General features: G+C 37.9%; 4 protein-coding genes across 4 annotated transcripts; all 4 read right to left on the bottom strand.

The window, feature by feature from the left end:
* Positions 1-4068: 4068 nt before the first annotated feature.
* Positions 4069-6972, bottom strand: LOC102232223 (parvalbumin, thymic CPV3-like). Its single transcript, XM_005808728.3, has 5 exons — positions 6721-6972; positions 6354-6421; positions 5371-5503; positions 4913-5022; positions 4069-4366 (listed from the first exon to the last, which is right to left on the bottom strand). The coding sequence occupies exons 2-5, from the start codon at positions 6412-6414 to the stop codon at positions 4341-4343; spliced, it is 330 nt and encodes a 109-aa protein (XP_005808785.1). The 5' UTR covers positions 6415-6421; positions 6721-6972; the 3' UTR covers positions 4069-4340.
* Positions 6973-11509: 4537 nt separating this feature from the next.
* On the bottom strand, positions 11510-13763 carry LOC102232476 (parvalbumin beta-like). Its single transcript, XM_014472411.2, has 5 exons — positions 13656-13763; positions 13013-13079; positions 12776-12908; positions 11894-12003; positions 11510-11807 (listed from the first exon to the last, which is right to left on the bottom strand). The coding sequence occupies exons 2-5, from the start codon at positions 13071-13073 to the stop codon at positions 11782-11784; spliced, it is 330 nt and encodes a 109-aa protein (XP_014327897.1). The 5' UTR covers positions 13074-13079; positions 13656-13763; the 3' UTR covers positions 11510-11781.
* Positions 13764-15346: 1583 nt separating this feature from the next.
* Positions 15347-17626, bottom strand: LOC102233006 (parvalbumin beta 2-like). Its single transcript, XM_005808731.2, has 5 exons — positions 17520-17626; positions 16741-16806; positions 16410-16542; positions 16031-16140; positions 15347-15640 (listed from the first exon to the last, which is right to left on the bottom strand). Exons 2-5 carry the CDS (start codon positions 16796-16798, stop codon positions 15615-15617), a joined length of 327 nt encoding a protein of 108 aa, XP_005808788.1. The 5' UTR covers positions 16799-16806; positions 17520-17626; the 3' UTR covers positions 15347-15614.
* Positions 17627-20187: 2561 nt separating this feature from the next.
* Positions 20188-24017, bottom strand: LOC102232744 (parvalbumin beta-like). The gene is made up of 6 exons (XM_005808730.2): positions 23931-24017; positions 22253-22356; positions 21729-21805; positions 20733-20865; positions 20452-20561; positions 20188-20367 (listed from the first exon to the last, which is right to left on the bottom strand). Exons 3-6 carry the CDS (start codon positions 21787-21789, stop codon positions 20345-20347), a joined length of 327 nt encoding a protein of 108 aa, XP_005808787.1. The 5' UTR covers positions 21790-21805; positions 22253-22356; positions 23931-24017; the 3' UTR covers positions 20188-20344.
* Positions 24018-24193: the final 176 nt, after the last annotated feature.

The following is a 24193-nucleotide window of genomic DNA, read 5'->3' as shown; positions in this document are numbered from 1 at the left end:
ATGATATTCAGCCTTGGATTGCTAAGTATTCACTGATACAAATTTGACTTCATACTGTACTTTTGCATGGATTATAGCGATGTTCTTTTTCACATAATTACTAGATGTGCAGACTGTTGTCTCAGTGGAGGGAATATTTTTGTTTTAAACGTGCTGCTCCACATTTCAAACTCTTTTCCTGGTTGCAATGTTCCTTTGAAACCCTTGAAAGCTATGGACCAGTGAGAGCTGAACAAAAATTATTCTTCATAGTTAGCATATCCGATTTCACATATACTTAAAATTATGTTTGTCTTTATTTTTAAAAAATGACAAAAGATGCCCAAAACTTCTGAGAATTTAAAATCTCATATCAAACACCACTATAGAACATGTCATTATCTTTAGTATTTGAGGTTACTGTATGAAGAGATGATGCATGCTAGAGGCAAATGTGTTCTTAATTTTTTTAGCATTAGGCTGAATCAACGACATACAGTACAGACCAAAAGTTTGGACACACCTTTTAATTCAATGAGTTTCCTTTATTTTCATGACTATTGACATTGTAGATTCACACTGAAGGCATCAAAACTATGAATAACACATGTGGAAATATGCACTAAACAAAAAAGTGTAAAACAACTGAAAATACTCCTTATATTCTAGTTTCTTCAAAGTAGCAACCTTTTGCTGTGATTACTGCTTTGCACACACTCTGCATTTTCTTGATGAGCTTCAAGAGGTCGTCACCTGAAATGGTTTTCACTTCATAGTTGTGCCCTGTCAGGTTAATAAGTGGGATTTCTTGCCTTATAAATAGTCATGAAAATAAAGAAAAACCATTGAATTAGAAGGTGTGTCCAAACTTTTGGTCTGTACTGTATATGTATATATATATATATATACAAATGTTTGTTTTTTTTGGTTCCAAAAATACAATATGTAAAGATGTCCAATAGTAGATATAAAAACTGAGCCTCTTTGCTGTGCCATAATTGTACCTTTTAGAAATAGGAAAAGGTGACTTGACATTAAAATTTACACTTCAACATATATAGAGAAAAATAAATTCTAAATAGCTAAAAAATGATCACACTTGCTTTTGTAGTACTGCGCCACTGATTATTTTGAAAACTAAAACGTATATTTTCACTTAATTGAATAAATGTATTCCAAATAATGTTTTCTTAAACTTAAGTCTAAGATTACACAAGAAAATATGCTTATTTTACAGCTTTATTCACATTTTTACCAATGAAAGGTGAAGTGTAAATAGATTTTTTTGAGACCTTGACAAATGATGACTGAAAACAAAGCCTGCTTCCAAAACTGCTGCAGTTTGTCATTTTTTCTCACATTGTCTTCTCCACAGAAACAGATCCATGTTCTCTGCTGCTGCTCTCCACTGCCCTTGAGTCCAGGTAAACTGCTTGTCACATTACCTCGCGTTGCTGTCCCACACCAGCACATCCCGCCGTCAGTGTCGACTTGTTGGCTCACGTTTCCTTCCTGTTTACTGCTCCCGGCTCCTGACCCTCAGGGGTCACTGATCCACTGTGTGTCGCTTGGGTTGTGTTACCTTTTGGCTTCCCCCAGGCTCGTCCCTCTTCCAGCGCAGTGATCGCCCCTCACCCCAAGCACCCCCACCCCGCTGCGGCTGCACAGATTAGAATCAAAAACTGATAACAGCAGCTATGGATGCCTGATAATTTAATTAATTTTCTCACTATCTGTGAGCAGTAAGTGTTTAACATAATATATCTAACAACCGTTACTGCAGTACAGTGCCTCAAGTGAGGAGGATGCAATAAACATGGGAAAGGTGATCTGTGCAAATGAGACCAAAACTGATTTTTAAAATTTTTTACCAAACATTGTGACCATCTCCACTGTAGAACATTGCGGTGGCAGCATCATCCTGTGGAATGACTTTGTTCAGAAGGAAAACTACTGGAAGCCAAAACAGATTTGAGAGTAAGGCTGAGGATCATCTTCCAGCAGAAAAATTATCCTGAAAACCAGTTGAACCTAAAGCAGAGTGATTTAGATTAAGTGATAGTCATATATTAAAATGGCCCAGTCAAAGTCTGTACCCAGTTTCAATAGAGAATATATAGCAAGATCAATAACTGATCAAGAACTCAAAATTTTGTTATTAATTCCAAAGAAAAATTTAATTGAAAAACAGGCGCAAACAGGATAGGCACAAATTGACGTATCCAAGTATCTTCAAATTTGACGATAAATGTTAGGTTATAGTCTTATTAAGACAATGCCCAGGATTGTCCATTATGTTCTTCATTTAATAAACTACAACTATTTTCACAAACCTCTCTTAAGGCTTCAGAACAAAGTCAACTTACTTTAAGCTTAGCAAGCTGATGACCCTCTGATGATCCTGCCCCAACAGATAATGACAGAATATTTTGCACCATTCGAAATAGATTTATGGAAGATATGCAACATCTTGCTGCAAACACTGAAGGACCCTAAGCATCCTCAAGCAGTACAGTCTGCTCCGTTCCTCCTTGTATGCTGCTTCACTGTTCCATCTCCGGTCCAGTCTGTTGTCCAGATGAACATCGAGGCCTTTTTGCTCCTCCACAACCTCTTCACCCATGATGGACATATTGTTTGTCAGATTACTGCATTTCACCCAGTGACGCACCAACAAAAAGAAAAGAATGAGCAAAAAATATAGTCTTGCACACCATAAGAGTGAAACGTTTGCTTATTCTGTTTTCATAAGATGTAGCCCAAATTACTTGCAAGTAAAACTGTAGCAAAATTCTTTGTGCAAATTATAGAGTCAGACGGGCTGGTCACAAATCCACACAATTTTCTAATGTTAGGTTATATTGAAATATTGAAAACTATGTATTGATTTCTTTCCACTTATGAATAAGCACTCCCTTATATTGGTTTATACCACTCCCAATTAAAAAAAAAAGGCTTGTGGTTGTTTCGTGACAAAATGTTAAATAATTCATCAGGTCTTAAAATTTTTGTGAAACAATGTCTTGTATCACTTCAATTTACTGTGAAAAAGAATCCAAATCTCCTTTTAATAAAAGTGACAAGACCAAGTAGCATATCTTTGCAAGTAGCTTACATGAAGCTGCTAAATGTATAACTGCAGAATCTACATTGGTGACCATGACCTCATGCTAATGCCAGGGTATATCCCGTGGGGTAGCTGTGAATATCAGGTGTGTGCTCTAATAGTCAGGTTCCCCCTGCAATCTAGGGATAATTGTAACAACATTAAAGTGGGAGCTCTAAAAATGCTACTCTGTACTCGGATGGGAGAAGAGTGAGGTAGTTGTTAATGTTAATTCCTTGAATCCTGTAAGTGCAGAGGGTAAAAATACAGTGTGGTGCTGATTTGAAAGTGTGGTGGAAGGAGGACCTTCAGAGTGGTTGATATGATAAACTACTGTTTCAATTATTCTTCTCCACAAATTTCTGAACCAGCACTTCTTAAGAACACTCCTTGAGAATGTGCACTTCCAGTTAGCATAATCCAGAAATAGATGCCTTATTTGCATATTCACATTTGTGAGGGCAAAGTTTTTGCATGGTTGGCTGTATGTGTCGAAATTCCCATTTGATTTTTGCAAAGGTTTTTATTTGCGCCTGTGTTTTGTTTTCCCAGCCGAAGCAGTGTTGGAGTTTATTTACAAAGCTGAGGTCAGGAGCCACTCGATCCGACCACAGTGACACTCAGGTGGTCATCAAGGTCACCCCTCCTGCTACTTTTCTCCTGGCCCCACAGCTCCACAGATCTATGATTTTTCTGCCTCTTACACACCCAAATATACCCCCCCACACACGCCCACACACACATCTGTAGTGCACATACACAGTAGACTTCTTATGTACCCGATACTATCTGATATTTAATCTTATTTACTGTGTGCGAGATAAAGGAAAGTGCACATTCAAGGACACCTCTGTACTGTAAAAGAGCTATGTATAATTTTCTTTCTCCGTATTTTGGACTTTTTTTTCTATTTAAACCACTTTAACTCAAATTTCAATCTAAGACCATGTTAAATATAAAGAAGGAAAGACAAGCAATTGGGATTAGATTTTATCCTTTTATTTTAACAGATAGGTGCTTATTAGTTTGGGCAACACAGCTTTATGATGGTCTGAAGCACATGAAGAACCAAAAAGCTAAAAACATGACAGGCATGTAGATATTAGTGAAAAGGAATACATTGAAATGAAGACATTAGGAAGGGTTTTGTTTAACTAGGTTGAAAATTGCTAAAGTACTAAAGTAGGAGCCCTTTATGTATTCAACCGAAGGCGATAGGTTAAGATGAGATCTAGATGGAGGGGTTTTCACCAGTTTAGGACAGGACCAAAGCTTGGAATTCTGTGGGGAAAAAAAGATATATTTTTATTACAGGTGATTCAGGTCCAGGCATCCATCAGCATAAAGATTTATGAGCAATTCCAAATTTTAGCAGCATAGTTTTGCTATCATATAGTTTGCCAATGACAAGATTGTTCAATGGCTTCAACCAGAAATGTCCTCAGATCCAGTCAACCTTAACCTATGACTCCATGTATGTTGGAATTGTGCTAAAAATTGGCCCAGATGAGATTACTTATTTTTCACAGTTTTAAAGCTTTGATATATATATATATATATATATATATATATATATATATATATATATATTTTTTTTTTTTTTTTTTTTTTTTTTTTATGTAAGAGACATGACTGATATTGGCAATACAGCATGCATTCAGTCAACCCAAGAAGGTCCTATTCGAGAACCCATTTTGGAGTTCAAGCCCACTTAGCTTCGAACCAGACTAATGAGAACTCCACACAAAAATGAGTTGACTGTTTTTCTTTTGGGCTCTGACTCATCTGCATTTTGGAATGACACATCATCCAAACAGATATCCTCACCTTCCGCTCCAATTTTTCCATCGCTATCATCATCAGCAGCATTCAGGAAAGCCTTGGTCTCCTTGTCTGTCAGGACCCGAGCCCCAGGGCGGAACCTCTGGAGGAAAAACCTGACGGGAGGAAAAGAAGATGCATGAAGCCAGAGGAAACCTTTCATTTGAATGAACAGCAAAAAAGCATTCGAGGACAATTTGGGAAATAAAACTGATGTCTTATAGAATCAAATGGAAAGAAAATTAAATAAAATGCCCAAAAAACACATGTAGGCGTACTGAAAAATTTGTTATAACCACTTGAACATGTACGCATATCTGATTAGTGTAGCAGGAAAAAGTATATTGTGAAAAGACACATAGAAGAAATTTGATTTTCTTTCAAAAACAGATGAGGATTACTGCCTTTTTTTTCTAGAAGATGAAGATAATCTTCACAGGAAACAAAAAATGTTGACGACTCACTTCAGCTCTTCCTCCTCAATAAACCCACTGGCATCGTTGTCCAGGATCCCAAAAACTTTCTTCACATCCTGGGGGCTTTTCTTGCTCAGGCCACACAACTGGAAGAACTTCTTTGGACAGAAGGAGTCCGGAGCTGCGAGAAGAGGTATAAAGATTTTACTGAAAACTGTCCTGGCTTGGAAATATTGTCATGCAACAATTGTAAAGAGGGATGATTTTTCCATTAGTTATATTTAGAGTTTTAAAAATAGAATTGACGACTACTTGCAGCTGCACCATTGGTTACTTGAAGCAACTATTTACATGTGTAAATTACTTAATAATCTTGCTCAAAATGTGCAGCTTCTGCACAGTAGAACAAATATTGTTGAGTTTCAAAAAAGTTTTACTTTCTAGTCAGGAACGCCATCATTTTCGAAGCATTTCTTATATATATATACTGTTAAATTCTTTATTTGGTAAATAAAAAAATTACTGGAACTTTATTTGATACTTGACACTTCTTAATTAAGGTCTCATGTTTGTCTTTTTTTCTTTCTTTCTTTCTTTCTTTCTTCTTCTTTTTTTTACTGATATTACTTCAGTTGTATTTTACAACAAGTGTAAACAAGCTTCCCCTTCAAGGAATAAAAAAAGTTAATTAATCTGACAAAAAAATAGTTCTGTAAAGAGCAGACTTCCTTCAAATATTCAAATATTCTCTGACAAAAAAGTCAGAGAATACATGAATATTTGGCACGTTGTGTTTATGTTTCATCTATACAGTGTTAAATCTAGAAGATCAAATCTGAAGTCTGCCAAGAGAAAGCAGTTCTGAAGGAAAACATCCTTAATGCTAAATAGAATAAAGCACTTTACCAAAGCACTTGGAATACGTGCGTAATTATTTAATTGAGCCATCTAATCCATTGTTAGTGGACTGCGGTGGCTCCTTGTACATGTGTACAAAGAGATCAAAAAGATATATTAGTGAAAAAGGATACCTTGGCAGTCCTTGATGGCGCTGTCGATGGCATCAGCAGAAAGGACAGATGAGAGCGACATTTTATTCCTGTAGGAAGAACAGCCATGGTGAATTATTAACACATTTAGACAGGTGCGATGTAAAAGCAAGAGCAAAACCTGACAAAGTGGCAATAGGGGGCCTGCAACCTGGCAAGTTAGTCACTGATCTTGCAGCCAGCAAATTAGCAACTTTTACATAGAACTTTCTCTTATTGTCATTATTTAAATATTCCTGATGTATTTGCTGCATGCTGTTGGCAATAAGTAAAAGCCAGGATTTCAGATTGTTAAAACATAGTAATGTAAAGAAGCAGACGTGAACTCCGTGTGTCCTCCGCATCTTACCGTTTTAGAAGTTTGCTCCGTGGTCGGACGGTGATGCGGCTGAGAGGTGAGGCGCTGTGGTGACTGCTGTCCGTCAAGGAGGATTTATATAGGTCTGATTGCAGTGACAATAGGGATTGCTTGAGTTACCTGACTATGGATCAAATTCTGACTGCCCGCCCCTGATCCGATTTCTCAGCTAACTAATTAACCTTTACTATTTATAACGCGCATGAGCACAGAGATCGGGATATGGAGTTCCGTAACGCCCTTGTAAATAGCAAATTAAGTCTAGAAGGAAAAAAAAGAAAAACCTTTAACTCAACCCCAGCTCCATCATACACTCCCCTTCCTTTCAACTCCAATATGTACAGTAAAGGCGGGGAAAGGCTGGAAAGCGACCGTCTCTCTCTTCTTTCCTTCCTCTTTTACTGTACCACCCCCATCATATAGATATCATTTTACAGGCAGCACTTCCAAAACAAGGATCTTAGCAATATATTTTTGGAATAACGGAAGCTCCATCTTTGATGTTATTTTTGGTTGATCGTATGAAAACCTGTTTCTAATGTCTTTCTTTAGAAAGCTTAAGGTTCCCAAGATCGAATATCATCAATATATATATATATATATATATATTTTTTTTTTAAAGAAAAAAGCGTCATGTCAGGGACGCTCACAATTCTAACCTTGTCATTTACATTGACTTCGAGTGCGGGAGGTGGGGAGATCCATGGAAATGCTTTGTCACTTGTACTGATTAGGGTCACTTTGACGTCCCAAACGGTGATGATGAGGAATTTTTATTCATTGATCAGACCAACCAGACCGATCGGCAAACAACAGCGAGCAAAAAGTCTTGTGACATGAGGACGTGTCCAAAACACATATAGAATTACCGGCATAGGAATCACCCTTTGTTCTGAGTCCCTGATAACAGAAGACCACCTCTTCGTGTCAGTTACAATAAATCTTTATACTGATGCACATTCATGCGCTTCTGTCAGTAAATGACATAGTTGTGCGTAAAGGTCAACCTGAATTTTGTTTTAAGTCTGAAAAAATGCGTTGTATCAATGCTGAGTAAGTTCTCTGTGTGTTGGGCTGCAAATGTTATCGCTTTAGACACCGGGAGTCGATAATTTGGAGTAGAAATCTTTACGCGCGGCCTGCTTCACTTATCACTGAAAGTCAGAAGTTAGATTTTAACTTATAAAATCAGTAAATCTTAACAAAATGCATGGGGAATGCATTCAAATGATTTTTTTTCTCTTGCAAATTGACCTAAACTTTAGACAGAAAATATTTGTCAAAATTACACCAAGTATACACAGTCAGCAGTTCCTAAGCAGCACTGTATTGTTCATTAAGATCAAGAAACTCAGCTGGTTCTAATCTCTAAAGTCTGACTTTAACATAAGCAAATGCTGGAAACTTCAATTCTTGATTGAATTTCAAAACTAAACTAGTTGGGGTTTGTTAATAGATGAAGTAGTTACAGTTCAACCATTTTTACACATTATGTTTACAAAATAATATGCTTGATTAATTTGTAAAGAATCAACAATTCATACTTTTTATGGCTGGTTACATATACTTTGTATATGTAACAAAAAGCTTAATACATAATGCTTTATAAGAATGTAAATCAGACCAAACACACCTGCTTTCAGAATTACTGAAATATGCTAAATTTCAGAATAATTAGACAGTTTTCCTCACATTCAGAGTTTTACATATACACAAATTATCAGCTTGACAAAACATTGTAAAGTTTGAAGCTTTATAAACTTCAAATAGATTAATTCACAATATTAAGTTAAATCAAGGCACACCTGTGCATGTATTTTAAGGCAATACCTTACATACACTTCTTTACTCTGTTAACACTTAATTATGTCATGTTTTGAATAATTAGTACATTTATTTTTTTTTTCTCTGTGGTAATACTGGAGAATACATAAGACTAGTCATTGCAGTTTTTTTCTGATTTTTTGTTTTGTTTTGTTACAGTCGTGCCATACTCAATGTATTGGATTCAATAATATATTGTGCTCAAAATACACCTTCCAACGACTATTCAACCGTTAAAAATGCTTTAAGTGTGACAATATTTACTTTTGTTTCTATAAGATCAGCGCCTACGACATTGTTTTCAAGACCCTAAATAAAGCTCAGTTTTTCAAGGGCTACAGAACTTTAACCATGGGAATCTTAAAGTGGATCTTTGTTATACTTTGTGGCAACATTGAGCCCATTTGCATTAATGAGTAAATAGCTTTGTTCTTTCTGATTCCTCTCGAGTATTATTGAGCTACCAACTGGTCAGTGAGGCCTCTCAGCAGCTGACGTCTGACAAGCTGCTGAAATGTGCTGGTGAAGTTAGACTGCATTTAGAAGGTAGAGAGAAACTCAATCATCTCATTATGGCTCCGTGTGAAAAAGAGACCAAGGACGCAGGATGGAGCGGAGTGATGCCACTTTACCTGGAAAGGTTGCATGATGTCATGCATCCCCGTTGATACCAACTATACTGTTACAGGTCAATCATTTATTTATTTAAATCAGCTAGTGCTCTGTAAGAGCACGCATGGGGAGACAGGACATGGTGTTTTCTCACCTCTCTGGGGCAAAGGAGACCGACAATGACAGTGAGAGAAAACAAACTGTGTAGCATGGCAAAAAAAAAAAAAGAAGTAATCATTTTGGTAGCATATCAGTTTCCCAAACAAGATTATAATAATTTCCTAATCATTATTTTATTAAGAAAGCTTTTTCTCTATATTTCATGTCAATATAAGATAAAATAACCCTTTGATAGTCCCACAAGTGATAAATTTAAGCGTTAAAACATGTGCTTATTGGTAAACTCAAACAAAGTGCGTACACAGGTAATCACCGACATTTACGTTTTTTTACATTTGTTATTAAGATTTTATACTCTATACCTATTAAAAAGATTAGCATGTTGGGAGGAATTTTTGTAATTAAAAAAAAAATCTGAAAAGCTTAAATGTGTTTGGCCCATTTTTGAACAATAGTAAACAAACATTTTAATAAAGACCAAGGAACACAGCAGGCAGATCAGGGATAAAGTTCTGGAGGGGTTTATAGCAGAGTCATGTAACAAAGAAAATCCCAACCTTCGAACAATTGTAGAAATACCAAAACATGGCCATCCATGTTGATCAGAGTAGCAGCCAAAATGCTCAAGGTAAGCATGGGGGGTGCAGTGAGGTAGAGAAGATCCAGAAATCAGGTGGGAAAATGTTTTCACAGAAAACTGTGAACAAATACAATTTGGTGAATTGTCGAAATTAATGTTTAAAAAAAAGAAACAAAAAAGTTGTCATACATCATATAGGAAGATGCTCTGGTCAGATGAGACCAAAGGTTTACGTTTTCCGTATATACACAAACTGCTGCAATTGTTTGAAAATTAACACTCTAACCAAAAATACTGTCTGTAAAATATGGTGACTAGAGCAACATAATGGATGACCAAATACAGTAACACTGGGTAAGAGGTTCAGGCCTACTCAAAGTGCAAATATAAAATTGCTATTCACCGATGCTCCCCTTTAAATCTGAGTAAGCATTAACTACTTTACAAAAAAAGACAATAACAATTTTCTTTCTGTAGACACACAAAGATGCTTGAATCATAACCCAAAATACTTGTTACTGTAATTGCAGAAAAAGATGATTCTATAGAATTTTACTGAGAGAGTCTGAATAAAAGTGATGAGCACAAATTTGAACAAAAAATATTATTGAAATGAGGTATTCCTTTCCTTCTGCTTCATAACTGTCTTCTATCACATAAAATGTCAGCAAACTGGGGTGACATGTTTAGTTGCAATGTGACAAAATGAAAAACGTGGTATAAATGCATTGGAAAGTACCATATGAACGTAGATATTTATTATTAAAATATAACAAATATTATATTTGAAATAGTGTTTCAAGTAGTTATTACAAACACACTGGTCCAAATTACAGAACAAAATAAAAAATTGTAAAATGGAAGGTAAGAAATAATCAGAAGTAGAGCAACAAATGCAACCATCAAGGTGACTGATGATTACGGTAATTTTTTCTAATGTTTTCAGATGGCTGAAGGGTAACTTGGAAACTCCATACTACCATCTAGTGGTTGTAGGGTGCAACTACAAAGAGGAGCAAATGATTTATTAATCAATCAATCAAATTTTATTTGTATAGCACATTTCAGCAGCAAGACATTTCAAAGTGCTTTACATCATTACAAACACAGAAACATGTATGTATTTATAGATTTATGTATTGTCAGACCTCTCAGGTTGTCCTGGAGTTCATGTGCTTAATAGTATGCCATTAAGTGGGGTCACAATTACTTGGATATCTCATAAAAGTTGTGATACATTTTTCTAATTTCTTATGATAGTTAAAACTTTGGGGCCAGGGACTAAACCTGAGGATAATGGGGTAGGTAGGGCACTAGATTTGGAAACACATAATACAAGTGAAATGGCAAAATAATATTTTTGAGTGTCCATCCAAGATTAAGGTCCAGGCAGCTGGTGTCCCTCTGCCACACATGGCTGTTTGGCCCTTGCAAAGTGGATCTAAATAATTTTGACTAGAAGTTCTCTGGAGATGATCAAAATCTCTTTTTTGCACTTTTTTTTGCATAGATTGCATGAAAAACGTTCCTGACCCTCTGAGCCAGGTCTCATATCATTATGTATTTGACATAGTTTCCTTTTCTATTGCTACTTCTCCAACCCAAAAGGGGTTATGTGGGCAAAATGACACAAAAACAAAGATGTAAGACCGTTGTAAAAGAATATTTTATTTTCTTTTACTTTTAGTTCCTGGAAAGTGCATTATAGATTTTACAGTTAGCAAAATTCATATTTAAGACATGAACACAACCGAGCGACATTCACAATCATCACCTTTTGGACAGTGTGTTGCATAGAGGCGGAAACGTCCCTTAAGCAAATGTATAAAAATTATTTATATTCAGATGAAAAGGGGGAGGTCGATGTGGGCATTGTTGTTCCATCAGAGCATGTGTTGTTGGTCATGTTGCCATCTTTATGCCTTTACCAAAGCAGCGAACTCTGCAGGGTAGACAGAGACAGAAAATCACAGAAAGTTGTACATTTGTTTAAACAAAGGAATGTCCAACGAGTGTCTCAGCACATACCATCAGCGCCAATCTTGCCATCTCCGTCGCTGTCACCGGCTTTGAGGAAAACCTTGGTCTCACCGTCAGTCAGTGCACGGGCACCTCCGCTGAAGTTCTGCAGAAACAGTCTGCCACAGACACAAGAGATGCTCATCTAATATTGTTGATCAAAACACATCGCAAATAGACCAAATAAGGCAGCCATACTGAAAAAAGAATGCAAAGGTGGGTTTAGTAAGCATATTCATGGACATTTTTATTTATAGCTATTCATGGTCGCTCAGTCCTTATCACAGGTCTCAAAGACTTTGAATGTCAGACTAGTTTGGCCCATCTGATCAACCCCCAAAACTCTCCAAGCACATTTAGACACCAAAAAACATCTTTCCATACATGTCATCTCACTTCGCAACCACTTTGTTCAGGGAAAGTTTTCTTGACAAGATTTTGCTTGGTGGGGCAGGTGTCACCTCGAGAAAGATGTAAAAGGATCTCCCAGATGGTGGCCACTGTTAAACTTAAGATGGCACAAGGGAATACATAAAGAAATGTAATGCATGCTGTTGTTGAATTACAACTGCAAATAAAGGCGTGAGTAGGCTGCAATCCAAGAAATTCTCTCTAAGTAAGACTTTCTGGATGCGGCGCTACCAAATTTATAGGATAGTCATAACCGCCTCTGTCTACCCTCCTACTGTTACTACTGAATAGTATTTAATCTAAATTTAACATCATAAGATAAGTACCCCTGCCCTTAAAGGTCGCACATCTGAATGTAGAAATCCATTCCCTCGTGCATTCCTGCAGTATCTTGTGTCAGTTAATACTGTATATTATTATATTACTATAGTAATTGCCACCCAATGTATAAAGCCCATTTTGTCCAGCCATGCATCTTACTTCAGCTCGTCCTCCTCAATGAAGCCACTCTTGTCCTGGTCAATGATGGCGAAGGCCTTCTTGACATCGTCGGCGCTCTTTCCGGCCAGACCGCAAGTCTTGAAGAACTTCTTGTAGTCGAATGAGTCCGCGCCTGAAATCAGCAGAGCTTATTATGCTACTGAGACCAGAGGCAAATATCAATAAGAATAAGGATGCAAAAGATGAAGCAAGAGTAAAAAAGTATAGAAGAATCACCTTTGCACTCATCCAGGGCTTTAGTAATGTCAGCATCATTCAGTACACCTGCGAAAGCCATTTTGATCTGCAGAGATAGAACACTGATTAATTTAAACTTTTGTAAAAGCAGTTATCCCTAAAAAAACAGCCTATTTATATAAAGGACTCGATTATAGCTCACTGCATTGCAAAAAAAAAACAATCACAAAGCTAAAGAAACAGAATTTTGATCGCTCCAAAACAAATTCACACCATGTCTTGCAAACAAAATATGCTGTATAAATAGCTGTCTTTTGGCTTTCTGAGTAGGATAAACAGAAGAAGAAAGGGTCCCAATTTGAAATACTGAAGTCCAATTCTCTCTGAAGTGCAGGTTTTGCAATGCTTCACTCCTTCCGTGAAGCTGAGATTGACACCTGCAACTACTGCAAGATGCTGAGGTCTGACCAGTAATCCATGGCTCTCTTTTTTTTTTTAAAAGAAACCGCTGACGCTCCCAAATATAGGCATTCAGTTTGTTTCTTTAGATGCTGCAATGCAGTGAGGTCCTGAGCAAACCCAATGTCAAAAGAAATAAAGAGCAAAAAGGTTTTTCAAGGATGCAAGTCTGGATGCGGGTCCTGCATTTTCTCTTCCCTTTCCTCTCTTCCTTCAGACTCACCTCGGTTGTGCCTTTTGCTTTGTAGGGTACAGATGACACAGACAAGACTGGAGTCGACTGCAGTGACCATCCCGGTGCTCCCAATGACCTTTTATATAGTGTCACGCTGTGGAAATCTGAAGCATAAGATAACTGACACCGTGCTGAGGAGGAGGAGGTGGAGGAGGAGGAAGACGAAGGAAGGGATGGGGGGGGGGCTCGTACTGCAGCTACAGAGCGGTCTATTTTAAGTTTCAAAAATGAAGACGCTTAAAAGGTGCGTTTGAAGAAGTCTTTAATGTCCCTGGCTGCTAAGAATAGGCCTGTGTACTGCTGAGGTGGGCGAATTGGAAGGGCTGCTGCCAACCCGTAACCATATTCATGAGGATACCCAGCATGCATGCATTATAGCTGGAGTAAGTTGGACAAACTGGTTGTTTTTGCTACTTTTAACACTGACCAGCTTTAAGGTATGATTTAACCTCTTATTTTAGTGAATCTATTGCTCTTGTGTTTCATTGTGAGCAGAGCATAGTTTTGTGTATTTGAGGTATTATTTGTGTACTGTGTGGAATATGAAATAAATTCACTTTGTAAGGAATGTGGTTTTCTTGTTACATGTCAGCAATAGATATATAAGCCCAACCTTTGAAGAAATATTTTTTTTTTACAAAAACATAACAAAAAAATAATAATTTTTAGGTTTTAAAGGAAATGGAAGATGATGTTTAAAAAAAATAAAATCTCAGTCAGCCCTATTTTGACCATTTCATCTTCATAGAGTATTGGAGGAAATGTTTATTTCTGTGTTAGAGGGTAGATCAATTATGGAAACATTGTTCAATGTTATTAAATGCTAATGAGGGCTTAGTCATTTTTTTCTGACAGAATAATTAAATAACTCTGTAGAGGATAAAACTGAAGATCTATGGCCAATAGGTGGCACCATAATGCTGTGGGGTAAGCTGCAGCCCTTGAGCCTCTCTGTTTTGACCACCGCCTGACTGTAACTAGGTGAGGTTGTTATCTGATAGGGATGAGGGTTTACATTTTGCTCACTTGCAATGCCCAGGACTTTTGAAACCCACTGCAATTGCAATCTGGCTTCAGAATGAAAAATTAGATTAAAATTAAGATAAGCTTTTTGAAGCTAATTCGCTGTTTTAGACTGTTTTATCGCCCAAAAAAGATGTTTACTGCAAAGAAAGTGAATAAATAAAGTGGGTAATTTGCTAAAAAGTCCTTAAACCAGTGTAGCTATTTGCAGTGGGTTTGTGCCAGAAAGCAGCCCTGCTGCTGAGACAGTGACTGTTAATAGCCATCCTGTTGCCACAGCACATCATTTAACTGATTATGCAGCACTTGTAGAAGAAATAGATCTTGGACTAGGTCATCTAATTACCCAAAGTTTGGCAGCTATCTATTGCAGAGTTTGCTGGGTCTAAAGAAGCATGTGAGCAAAGCCCTGGGGCAATTCCCAGCACATTTCCCAAGCCCTGGCCAATGTCCAGCCACGCTCCCCTTCCCATTAACCAATTATAAGAACAAGTGCCGGGCAAGTCATCTAACCCATTGCTTAGCGACTCTTGAGCATTCAAAAGCTCTGGTATATGAGGACTCACTTGACACTGGCTCTTCATTAGCCCCATTGTGTTGAAATGATTTCTGTTAGGAAATGCAGCACACTCAGCCAAAGACTGACCTGAACAAGATGACTTCACACCAAAAGAGTATTTATTCCTGGTTTTTCACTCTTCCTCAAAAGTGCAGATGGTGTTGTACAGTTTGCACAAGTCATCATTTCTGAACACATAACACAGTTTGAGTAACATTAACAGCAAAATATGTCTTCCATGTTGAGAAACAGTTCGCAGGCAACTCATAAATAAGGTATAAAAAATATTCTTTCAGCTGGTGATTAATGAATCTTTGAGGAGTTTGCGGTTCCATGAAAAGAAGTGGATCTTGGTCAGTGGAAATTTATGCCTTTACGAGGGCAGCAAACTCTGCAAAGATAGAATGAAACTGCTGTTAGTTGCAGAAAGTAGAAAATCTTTGCAAAAATGTATTGGTGTAAGACTCATTGAGCCGATTCTGACCAAGAGTTACGATTTATACAATTCAATGGCCAAAGTGCAAAACCTTCTGTCTGCAGGATTCTCTCATTGGTAGATTTCACTTTAGATGATGAGAACAAGTAAAGCTGCTTATAGTCAGTCTGCATGCAAGAAAACACTTCTTGTGACAAAGTATTAATGTGATGAAGCAAAAAGTCCAATCAAGGTCTATGAAAAGGCAACCATTATTTTTCAGAAAGGATGTTTTGTACTTTGGCATACTGATATTTTTAAAAAATTGTAGTTCAATTCTTTTAAGTTTATGCAAAGAACTCTTACCATCAACTCCGATCTTGCCATCACCATCGCTGTCACCAGCGGCAAGGAAAGTCTTAGTCTCCTTGTCGGTGAGTGCCCTGGCACTGGGAGAGAAGTTCTGCAGGAACAGCCTGACGAGTGAACAAAAGAGTAAGAATTAAACCAATGCATGTAAACCTTAATTAATTATTCAAATCTTTTTTGGTCTTTTAGATAGTTAGGAAAAATGTAATGCATGACCAAGCAGGTCAAAAATATTCAAATCGCCTAGTGTGATCAAGCTCAGCCCTCGAACAGAAGGATAACTGTGCAAGACTAGAAAGTAATGTCAGATTTTATCCTTATTTTAAGCCAATAAGCTTTGAATTTAGCAGCGCTGAGTGTTCAAGTAATGTCTTACTTCAGCTCCTCCTCCTCAATGAAGCCACTGTTGTCCTGGTCAATGGTGGCAAAGGCCTTCTTGACATCATCGGAGGACTTGCTGGCCAGGCCGCATGCCTTGAAGAAACTCTTGTAGTCAAAGGAGTCAGCAGCTGAAAATGCACATTTCATCTCCATTAGTGCCCGATACGTCAGCAACAAGGTGTGGATGACTCAGGGTAGCTGTAGCTGGCAGTTTCTGAGGCACATTCGTGAAACTGAGAGTTTGGTAAAGTCTGCCTCTCTGCGCTTAGCTACTTTGCTAAGTTTAAAGGATGCAGTGCTATGTGAAAATAAAGGAAAAGTCTCACCTGCGCAGCCATCCAGGGCAGCCTTGACATCAGCATCGTTGAGACCAGCGAAGGCCATTTTTTATTCTTGGGATGAAAAAAGACAAATCTCAAGGTTAGAATGAGCAGCTGAAATACTAATAAGTTCTTATGTTGTTACAGTGGAAAGAAAAAGCATCAACCAAAATGACTATGACGACATGCTCTTTGGCTTTTTATGTCTAACAAAACCATAGATTTTAGGTTATAAAATATCAGATGAAAAATTATTCCTTTCCTCTCATAGCTTCACATAAAAGTTGTTTCCTTTTTTCATTTTACAAACCTTTGAAACATCATAAGCATCTATGTTTGCTACTGGCTAAACAGCTTCCCTTTGCCTCAGGATGTTTCCTCACAGGAGCCTACTAACTATTCATCCCAAAGCGCTAAACTGTGACCCCACTCAAGAAACAATGCTCTCACCAGGAAAACAGATCACACAGGCATGAATATCTATCAAACATTTTTTTTAAATGTCAGCTGAAAACATTCGCTGCTGCAAAAACATGAGTCAGTCTAGCTCTAGCCAACCAGCATTCTTCCAAAAACGTTGATCCTCTGAAATGAAAAGGCCCGATTTGGCCAACTTTAGTTTTAAACTGAAATGTCCTGAGATCCATGTATTTGCTGCCTAGGTTGGTTCCATTTCTCCCTACAGCTGGTAGTCCACAAAGATCCCCCTCCTCTGAATCCTTTTCAACCCGCAGTGTGCTCTGCAGAAGTCGGGGTAGCTTTCAGAAGGTACACGTCCCACTCACCTTTGCTCTGCGGTGAGGCGAGTGAAAACCAAGGCGGACTCGAGTGAATGCCAAAAGCCTCTTTCCCCCCTCTCTTATATATCATTGAGCAACACCATTTACAGACGTTTGAGTCTCAGTATCAGGTACCAAGATGCATGGGTTTCGAAAAAATGTGTCTAGTAGCCTGGAACTATTTTTAGGTGAACAAATGAGGATGCTACCATGTGTGCTCAGGCCTATAGCTAGACATGTGGAAACTCGAGCACGCCTGAAGCACGTCAACTTCATGGCACATGTTGCAATCGTATTATGATTTACAACCAACATTTAAAATGTTGATTTTAATATTGAACTACTATAAATGTGCAAATGTAAGCGTGCAAGGCATGGTCAGACACTTTATCCTAGGCAATGATGAGAAGTGAACACCAAATACCTGCAGCCACTTGGTGTTCAATTTCGCGATTACTATAGAGACAAAATAATTATTTAAGACCACAGGCAGAATTTGCTTCCCACATAAACATGCCATTCAGAGCTCTCAAAAGGAGAGTTTTTTTTCCTTATGATAAGCTGTGATTTTTATTGGACCATCCTTGTACCAGACATATTCTTCTACATTTCACTGATAAGCAGTGAAGTTTATGCAGAGATTTATTAAAATCACTGCATTCAGTGTCATTCAGTGTCTTTTATTTCAAGTTATTACAAACTGTGTAAGTCATACTTTTTTTTTCACTTTTAATTTTTTATATGAAGTAATACCGTTTCTGATCACTTCACTTGGCCTGTGCCTCCAGGCCTAAATGTAATCATGTGTCCAAAGTAAAGGATACAGTATCTTTACATGAGTTTCACTGAACCTCCACTGGCAGGGTCGCATTTCAAATGTACCAGCAACATGTCTAAACCGGAACAGGACTTTGAGGTCTGTACCACCAGATCTCTGTCCTTAGTAGGCAATCTGCCAATCATCTGGACTATTTTTTGCATCCCAAATGGGTTTGTGTATTAACAAGGTGACAATTTGATGACAAATCTTATTTTCATACCTTCTGTTAATTTAGTTGTCAGCCATACATAAGTAATATGTAGTCTAGACATTTCTAGATATTTCTGATACTGATGAATATTTCACCCAGACTCAGCAGTAATTTGAGAGTCACCCTCCAGACAGAAGTACAAGCCCTAATATGAGAATCGGGACAATTCAAGAAGGTGCTTTTGCAATTAAATGCGAGACATGAACAAAATTATATACATATAATTGCCTTACTAATGTCTGCATCCTTTTGTCACTATTTCATTACTATTTGTGCAAGGAATGAATGATGTATGTCGTCTGCTTCAATGCTGAGCTTGCTTTAAGTTATTATAAACTTTTTAAATATATTTTTACAAAAGAAGTCCATTCATCCCACCTTGTTATGTTTTTGCCGACTTTCTTTTCGTTTTTTGCCAACAGTTCAAAGTCAATCCAACTGAATTGAGACCGTATCACTGCAGGTTTATTTATTTTTTATTATAATTGGGGCTGGTCTTTAACTTGACAATCCTGACATGAAAACCAGGTCATTCAAAGACCTACAATAAAGCATTTCATTGTTGCTCTGGCTGTACAGGATGTATTTACATTTCATTTTCAAGTCAAAAGGTTTTCTTTCATCTATCTTTAAGTCTGATCAGCTTCTCTGCTGATGAAAAGTCCTCACAGAACGATACTGCCATGGTGTGCTAAGGGTGATGTCGAGTGTTAACTTCCCATCTCAGATAGTATTTCTGCATGATGTGTTTGTGTCCTTAACCAGCTTGATTTTATTTAGAATTATTTGTAATATTGTGTGACCTCAAAGAGTACATGCTGATTATGGGAAGCTACTGGTCTGTAGCCACAATTGCCCTGGGGCAGTCTGACAGAAACAAGTCTGCCATTTTGCACCATCAGCCCTTCTGACCAACCCCAGCAGCCGGGGCAGGTAAAGCGCCTGGCCCAAAGACACAAACAACAAGGGCGAGGAATCGAACCAGCGACCCGCTGAGTGCAGGGCAAACTCCTACCACTGTCGTCACTGGATTTATATTGATATCAAAATAAAACACAGGTTGATTGTTTACTAATTATGTGACTTATCCATCTTCTAACACCCTTGTCCCTAGTGGGGTTGGGAGGGGTGCTGGTGCCTATCTCCAGCTAACGTTCCGGGCGAGAGGTGGGGTACACCCTGGACAGGTCGCCAGTCTGTCGCAGGGCAACACAGAGACAAACAGGACAAACAGCCATAAACCAACACACACACTCAAACCTAGGGAGAATTTAGAGAGGCCAATTAACCTGACAGTCATGTTTTTGGACTGTGGGAGGAAGCCGGAGTACCCGGAGAGAACCCACGCATGCACAGGGAGAGCATGCAAACTCCATGCAGAAAAACCCCAGGCCGGAAATCGAACCCAAAGCAATGTTGGTAGCACTGCTGCAAGGCAACAGTGCTACCAACTGCACCACTGTGCAGCCCATTGTGTCACTTATGAAACATTTAATTTAATTGAGTTTAGTTGAGAGGTATCAGTGTAAAAAGGGCTAAGTATCTGGACCTTTAGGGGATGATTAAGAAGACCCGAGATCATTTGACCACATCTTAAAATAACTTCAAAGGGATAAAGGGAAAAAACAACAGAAGACAGTGGTAGAACACCTGAAATTCATTTTTTATTCCATTCAGAAGACCAGATTGATTCAATGCAGACATCCACGTTAGGCCTTTCAATTTTTTTCATGTGTGAACAAATCAAATAAGAAACTAGCAGGCAGGTACAGAATTTGGTCCTTTTCAGTATTTTGATCTTCAGTTCAAAAGATCACAGAACTCTACAGGGAGGAAACAAACGGACGGACATTAGTTTACTACATTGTATTCTTCTGTTTTTGCATCACTTTTCTAACATTTGTTACCTTCTATCCCAATTTTCCCATCGCTGTCTTTATCCCCTGCTGCCATCAAAGACTTTGTTTCGGCCACTGTGAGCTCTCTGGCAGCTGGACAGAAGTTCTGCAGGAACAATCTAAAAGAGGACCACACAATAAGAATAAATACATAAACGCATAGTCGTAATTTTATACCCTATTCCTAAACCTTATCTTCATGCGCAAAACATGATATGCCTTAAAAATTTTTGATTTACAATATCTTTGGGGGCACAAAATGTGGTTTATGTCTACACATCTATCCTTACTTCAGCTCCTCTTCCTCAATGAATCCGCTCTTGTCTTGGTCCAGGACAGTAAACACTTTCTTCCTGTCTGCCTCAGACAAGCCAGTCAGTCCCACTCGTGCAAAGAACAACTTGAAGTCAAATGTGCCTGGAGCTACAGTACATTGGTCAGGCAGAAAGAGAGAGAGGAGACAGAATATGAAATGGAGCAACCACAAGAAACAGACACATAAGTGAGTGAGTGAATGGTCAATCGCTGAATGACATTAAAGAACGAATAGTGGTGGTCTGAATAGAGTCGTCGCATTTACTCATTCGCTCAGATGACTTTCATTCTTCTGCCAATGACATTTACCAATATACAGCCTGAAGTGCATTGTAGGCTTTGCTCCTATGCTTTGTAAACAGCACAAGGAAAACAAATATTGCCTCAGGTTTTAATGCAAACTTAAATGCCAAAAGTTCTCAATTTATGGAGGTTTTTGCAAGACGACACCCTGAAATGACTCAAGAGATTCACACTGAAGAGGATGTCTAAAATAATGAATTCATTTATTGTGTCACATCCTCTAGTGTAACCATTTCATAGCTATGATTATTTTACTTTGTAAAACTCGTTCATACTTTCTTGACCTGCAAAGCATAAAAATAGCAAGAACCAGCAATAGAGCTTTGCATGCCTTGTCATGCAGACATAATTGTAAAGATAAATAATTAAATGTCTCGGCATGCGAGGAGCTTTATAGCTTGTGCTGTTGGGTCAGCTATGTTAGGGATGTCTGATGAAAACCCTTTGGTATCTGGTTGGTAACCAGTCTCCTGCAGTGTGTTTGCCTGGTAACCAGCAGGATCCCTGCCCTCACCCTCTTGTGAACAACATAGTGCAATGCTTTCCCTCAGGAGTGTTAGCTGTGTCGGCTTGTGCATATGTGTGTATTTCCTTAAATTAAAGAGGATTTTTCTTCTCTTTTTTATATATCTTCTTGCAAGCACATTTGTGCATATTATCTGACTCACCTTGACAAGTTTGGACTGCAGATTTGACGTCCTCGTCACTCAACATCCCAGCAAATGCCATGTTTCTCTGGGGCTACCTTAGGGAGACAGAAACACACGAATGGAAGAAACACAAGGTGACAGAAACAAAATCTGGTGCTCTTTTTATGTCAGGTAGCGGTTCATGTGAGATAAAATCAGCTGGAATGAAGCTACATACTGTAATTGCTCATTCCCTGTAGTGTAAAACAAAACACTGGTTAGCACTTAGTGTATAGTTTTCATAAGAAGGATACCACTAGTGAGAAACATAATATTTGTAGAAAAATTTGCCAAACAGAAGAAGCTGGACTTTAATTTTTAGCTTATCAGCCTATATTCAGAAAAAGTTAGCAAACATAGAAACGTGCTAAAATAAACAAGAAATCAAAAATAGGGTTTCATATTATAGCAAAACAACATTTTTTTCAAAAGACACAAAGCCAAAGAAATAACACAATTGCATCACCAAACAATTATGTCCAAAGAAACCAAAAGATGCTCACCGTGCTGTGGGTGATGTTTTCACTTTCCAAGCAGATGATGTTGCGGATCTCTGCCTTGCTCGCTTTGTGCCCGAGTCACTGACACTCTGTTGCGGATTCGTGATCTAGAGTATAAGAAGCAACCTGACGTCTCTGTCCTCAAACCCAGAGAGATTCCCTGTATGCCACACATTGCCTCCTCCTCCTTTATCAGTTAATCAGAGCAGATAATTTTGTCATTCATAGGCCTACTGATTTGTAAACCTGCGGGCATATCAGAAACACTGGTTTAAGAAAAAAAAGAAAACAAAAATAGCTTTGTAATCTGATTAAGGCAAATGCAGATTATTGTACTGTACCATGTTTTAAATTGCTCTTGCTCACTTTAATGTTGCAAAAAAGTTACATAAAGATAAATATTAAAAACATATTCCCACAAAATGTTGCATGTTTCTGTAGACAAAATATTTTATATGAACTGTCAGAACAATTTGCTTCTTGATTCTTACTAGATATCGAAACATACACATCTCAATTTAAAAACAGTTTAATGAAAAAGAATTGGTTTCTCTTTTTAAATTGGCGTACAGAATACCTTGCAAAAATACTCATGCCTCTTGATCTCTTTCACATTTTGTCCTGTTAAATTCACAAACTGAAATGTTATTTGGATTTCATCTGACAGACCAACATAAAATATTGCATAACTGAGAATGTCACACATAACTTTCAAAACCTTTCTCAATAAAAATCTGGAAAAAGGTGGTGTGCATTTTCTTATGGGATTCCCTGTCATACCTCCATCCAACGTCCCATCACCTCTGACCTGCATCTTCTCTGTCCCTGGTAAAGAATTTTATTTCCTGAACATGATACTGCCATCACCATGTTTCACTAAAGAGATGATGTGTTCATCATGTCCTGTATAGTTTTCCAACTCAAATACTGTTTTGTATGTTGCCTTTTTCCACCTGTTTGGTTTGTTACCCATATTAATTGTGGCAAGCTAAAAATGGCTCTTTCAACAATGGCTCTCTTATATACATGTTTTTATAAGGGGCAGATTCGACAAAGATAATACAAGTCCTTTGGTGTGTGCAACAAGATGCTGGATTTCATCTATAAGGGTTAGGGTTTTCTTTTCTTTTCTTGCTCTTCTGCCATTATCTGCTGAGGTAGCAGCATCAGAGTTTTAAAAAAGCAAAACTAGCTTATTAAGAAGACTGGCTGTGTCTTGGAGACTGGCATGAAGGCTCTGGGGATGATGTGGAAAAAAAGGATTCTTCATAAATGTAGAACATTACAGACAACTCTGAAGATCCTTTTCATGAGGCAGTCATACAACAATGGTGTTCTAATCTTCTTCTTGAGTTTGTTGGCGGGTGACAAACTGTTATTTGATCTTCATTACCACCACAAACTAACAACATTGTCTTCAGTCAAAGACCTTTTAGATTCACCGTAAGACAGACCACTACAGGAAATTCTGCCATTGGCATCTACATCTCTTTGAAGAAGCTTTTATAATATAAGTATCAACAGCATTTAACATTTAAAATATTAGAAGGTTTATTGTGTGGTCGACTAGATTTTTCATAAGTGAAATACCAATGAGAGTTTTTGAAATATAAGAATAATTGGTATGTGAACAGGGAAATTTGTTAGATTGTAAACAAAACAGCCTCAATTTGTCACATACCTCTGTCGCTAAATAAAACCAGCTATTTATTTATAGTTGGTCATAAATCCAGAAATGAACATTTTATGCTCGTATGCCTTCACTTCAGCCATGTGACTGGGAGTAAAAGGCTTTTCTCTGCTTTGATACAAATCACTGAATTCACTTGACTGATAAGAAAGCTGCCCTCTGATTGGCCATACAAGTACAAGCTAAAGGCATTCTTCGTTTTGATTGGTGTATGTAACTGCCAATCGTATGGATTTTTACGCCCCTATTCCGTG

This window comes from Xiphophorus maculatus, chromosome 16, assembly GCF_002775205.1.
Source record: "Xiphophorus maculatus strain JP 163 A chromosome 16, X_maculatus-5.0-male, whole genome shotgun sequence".
Lineage (NCBI taxonomy): Eukaryota > Metazoa > Chordata > Actinopteri > Cyprinodontiformes > Poeciliidae > Xiphophorus > Xiphophorus maculatus.
The sequence above is the reverse complement of the archived record's forward strand: the minus strand, read 5'-3'. Positions and strand labels throughout refer to the sequence as shown.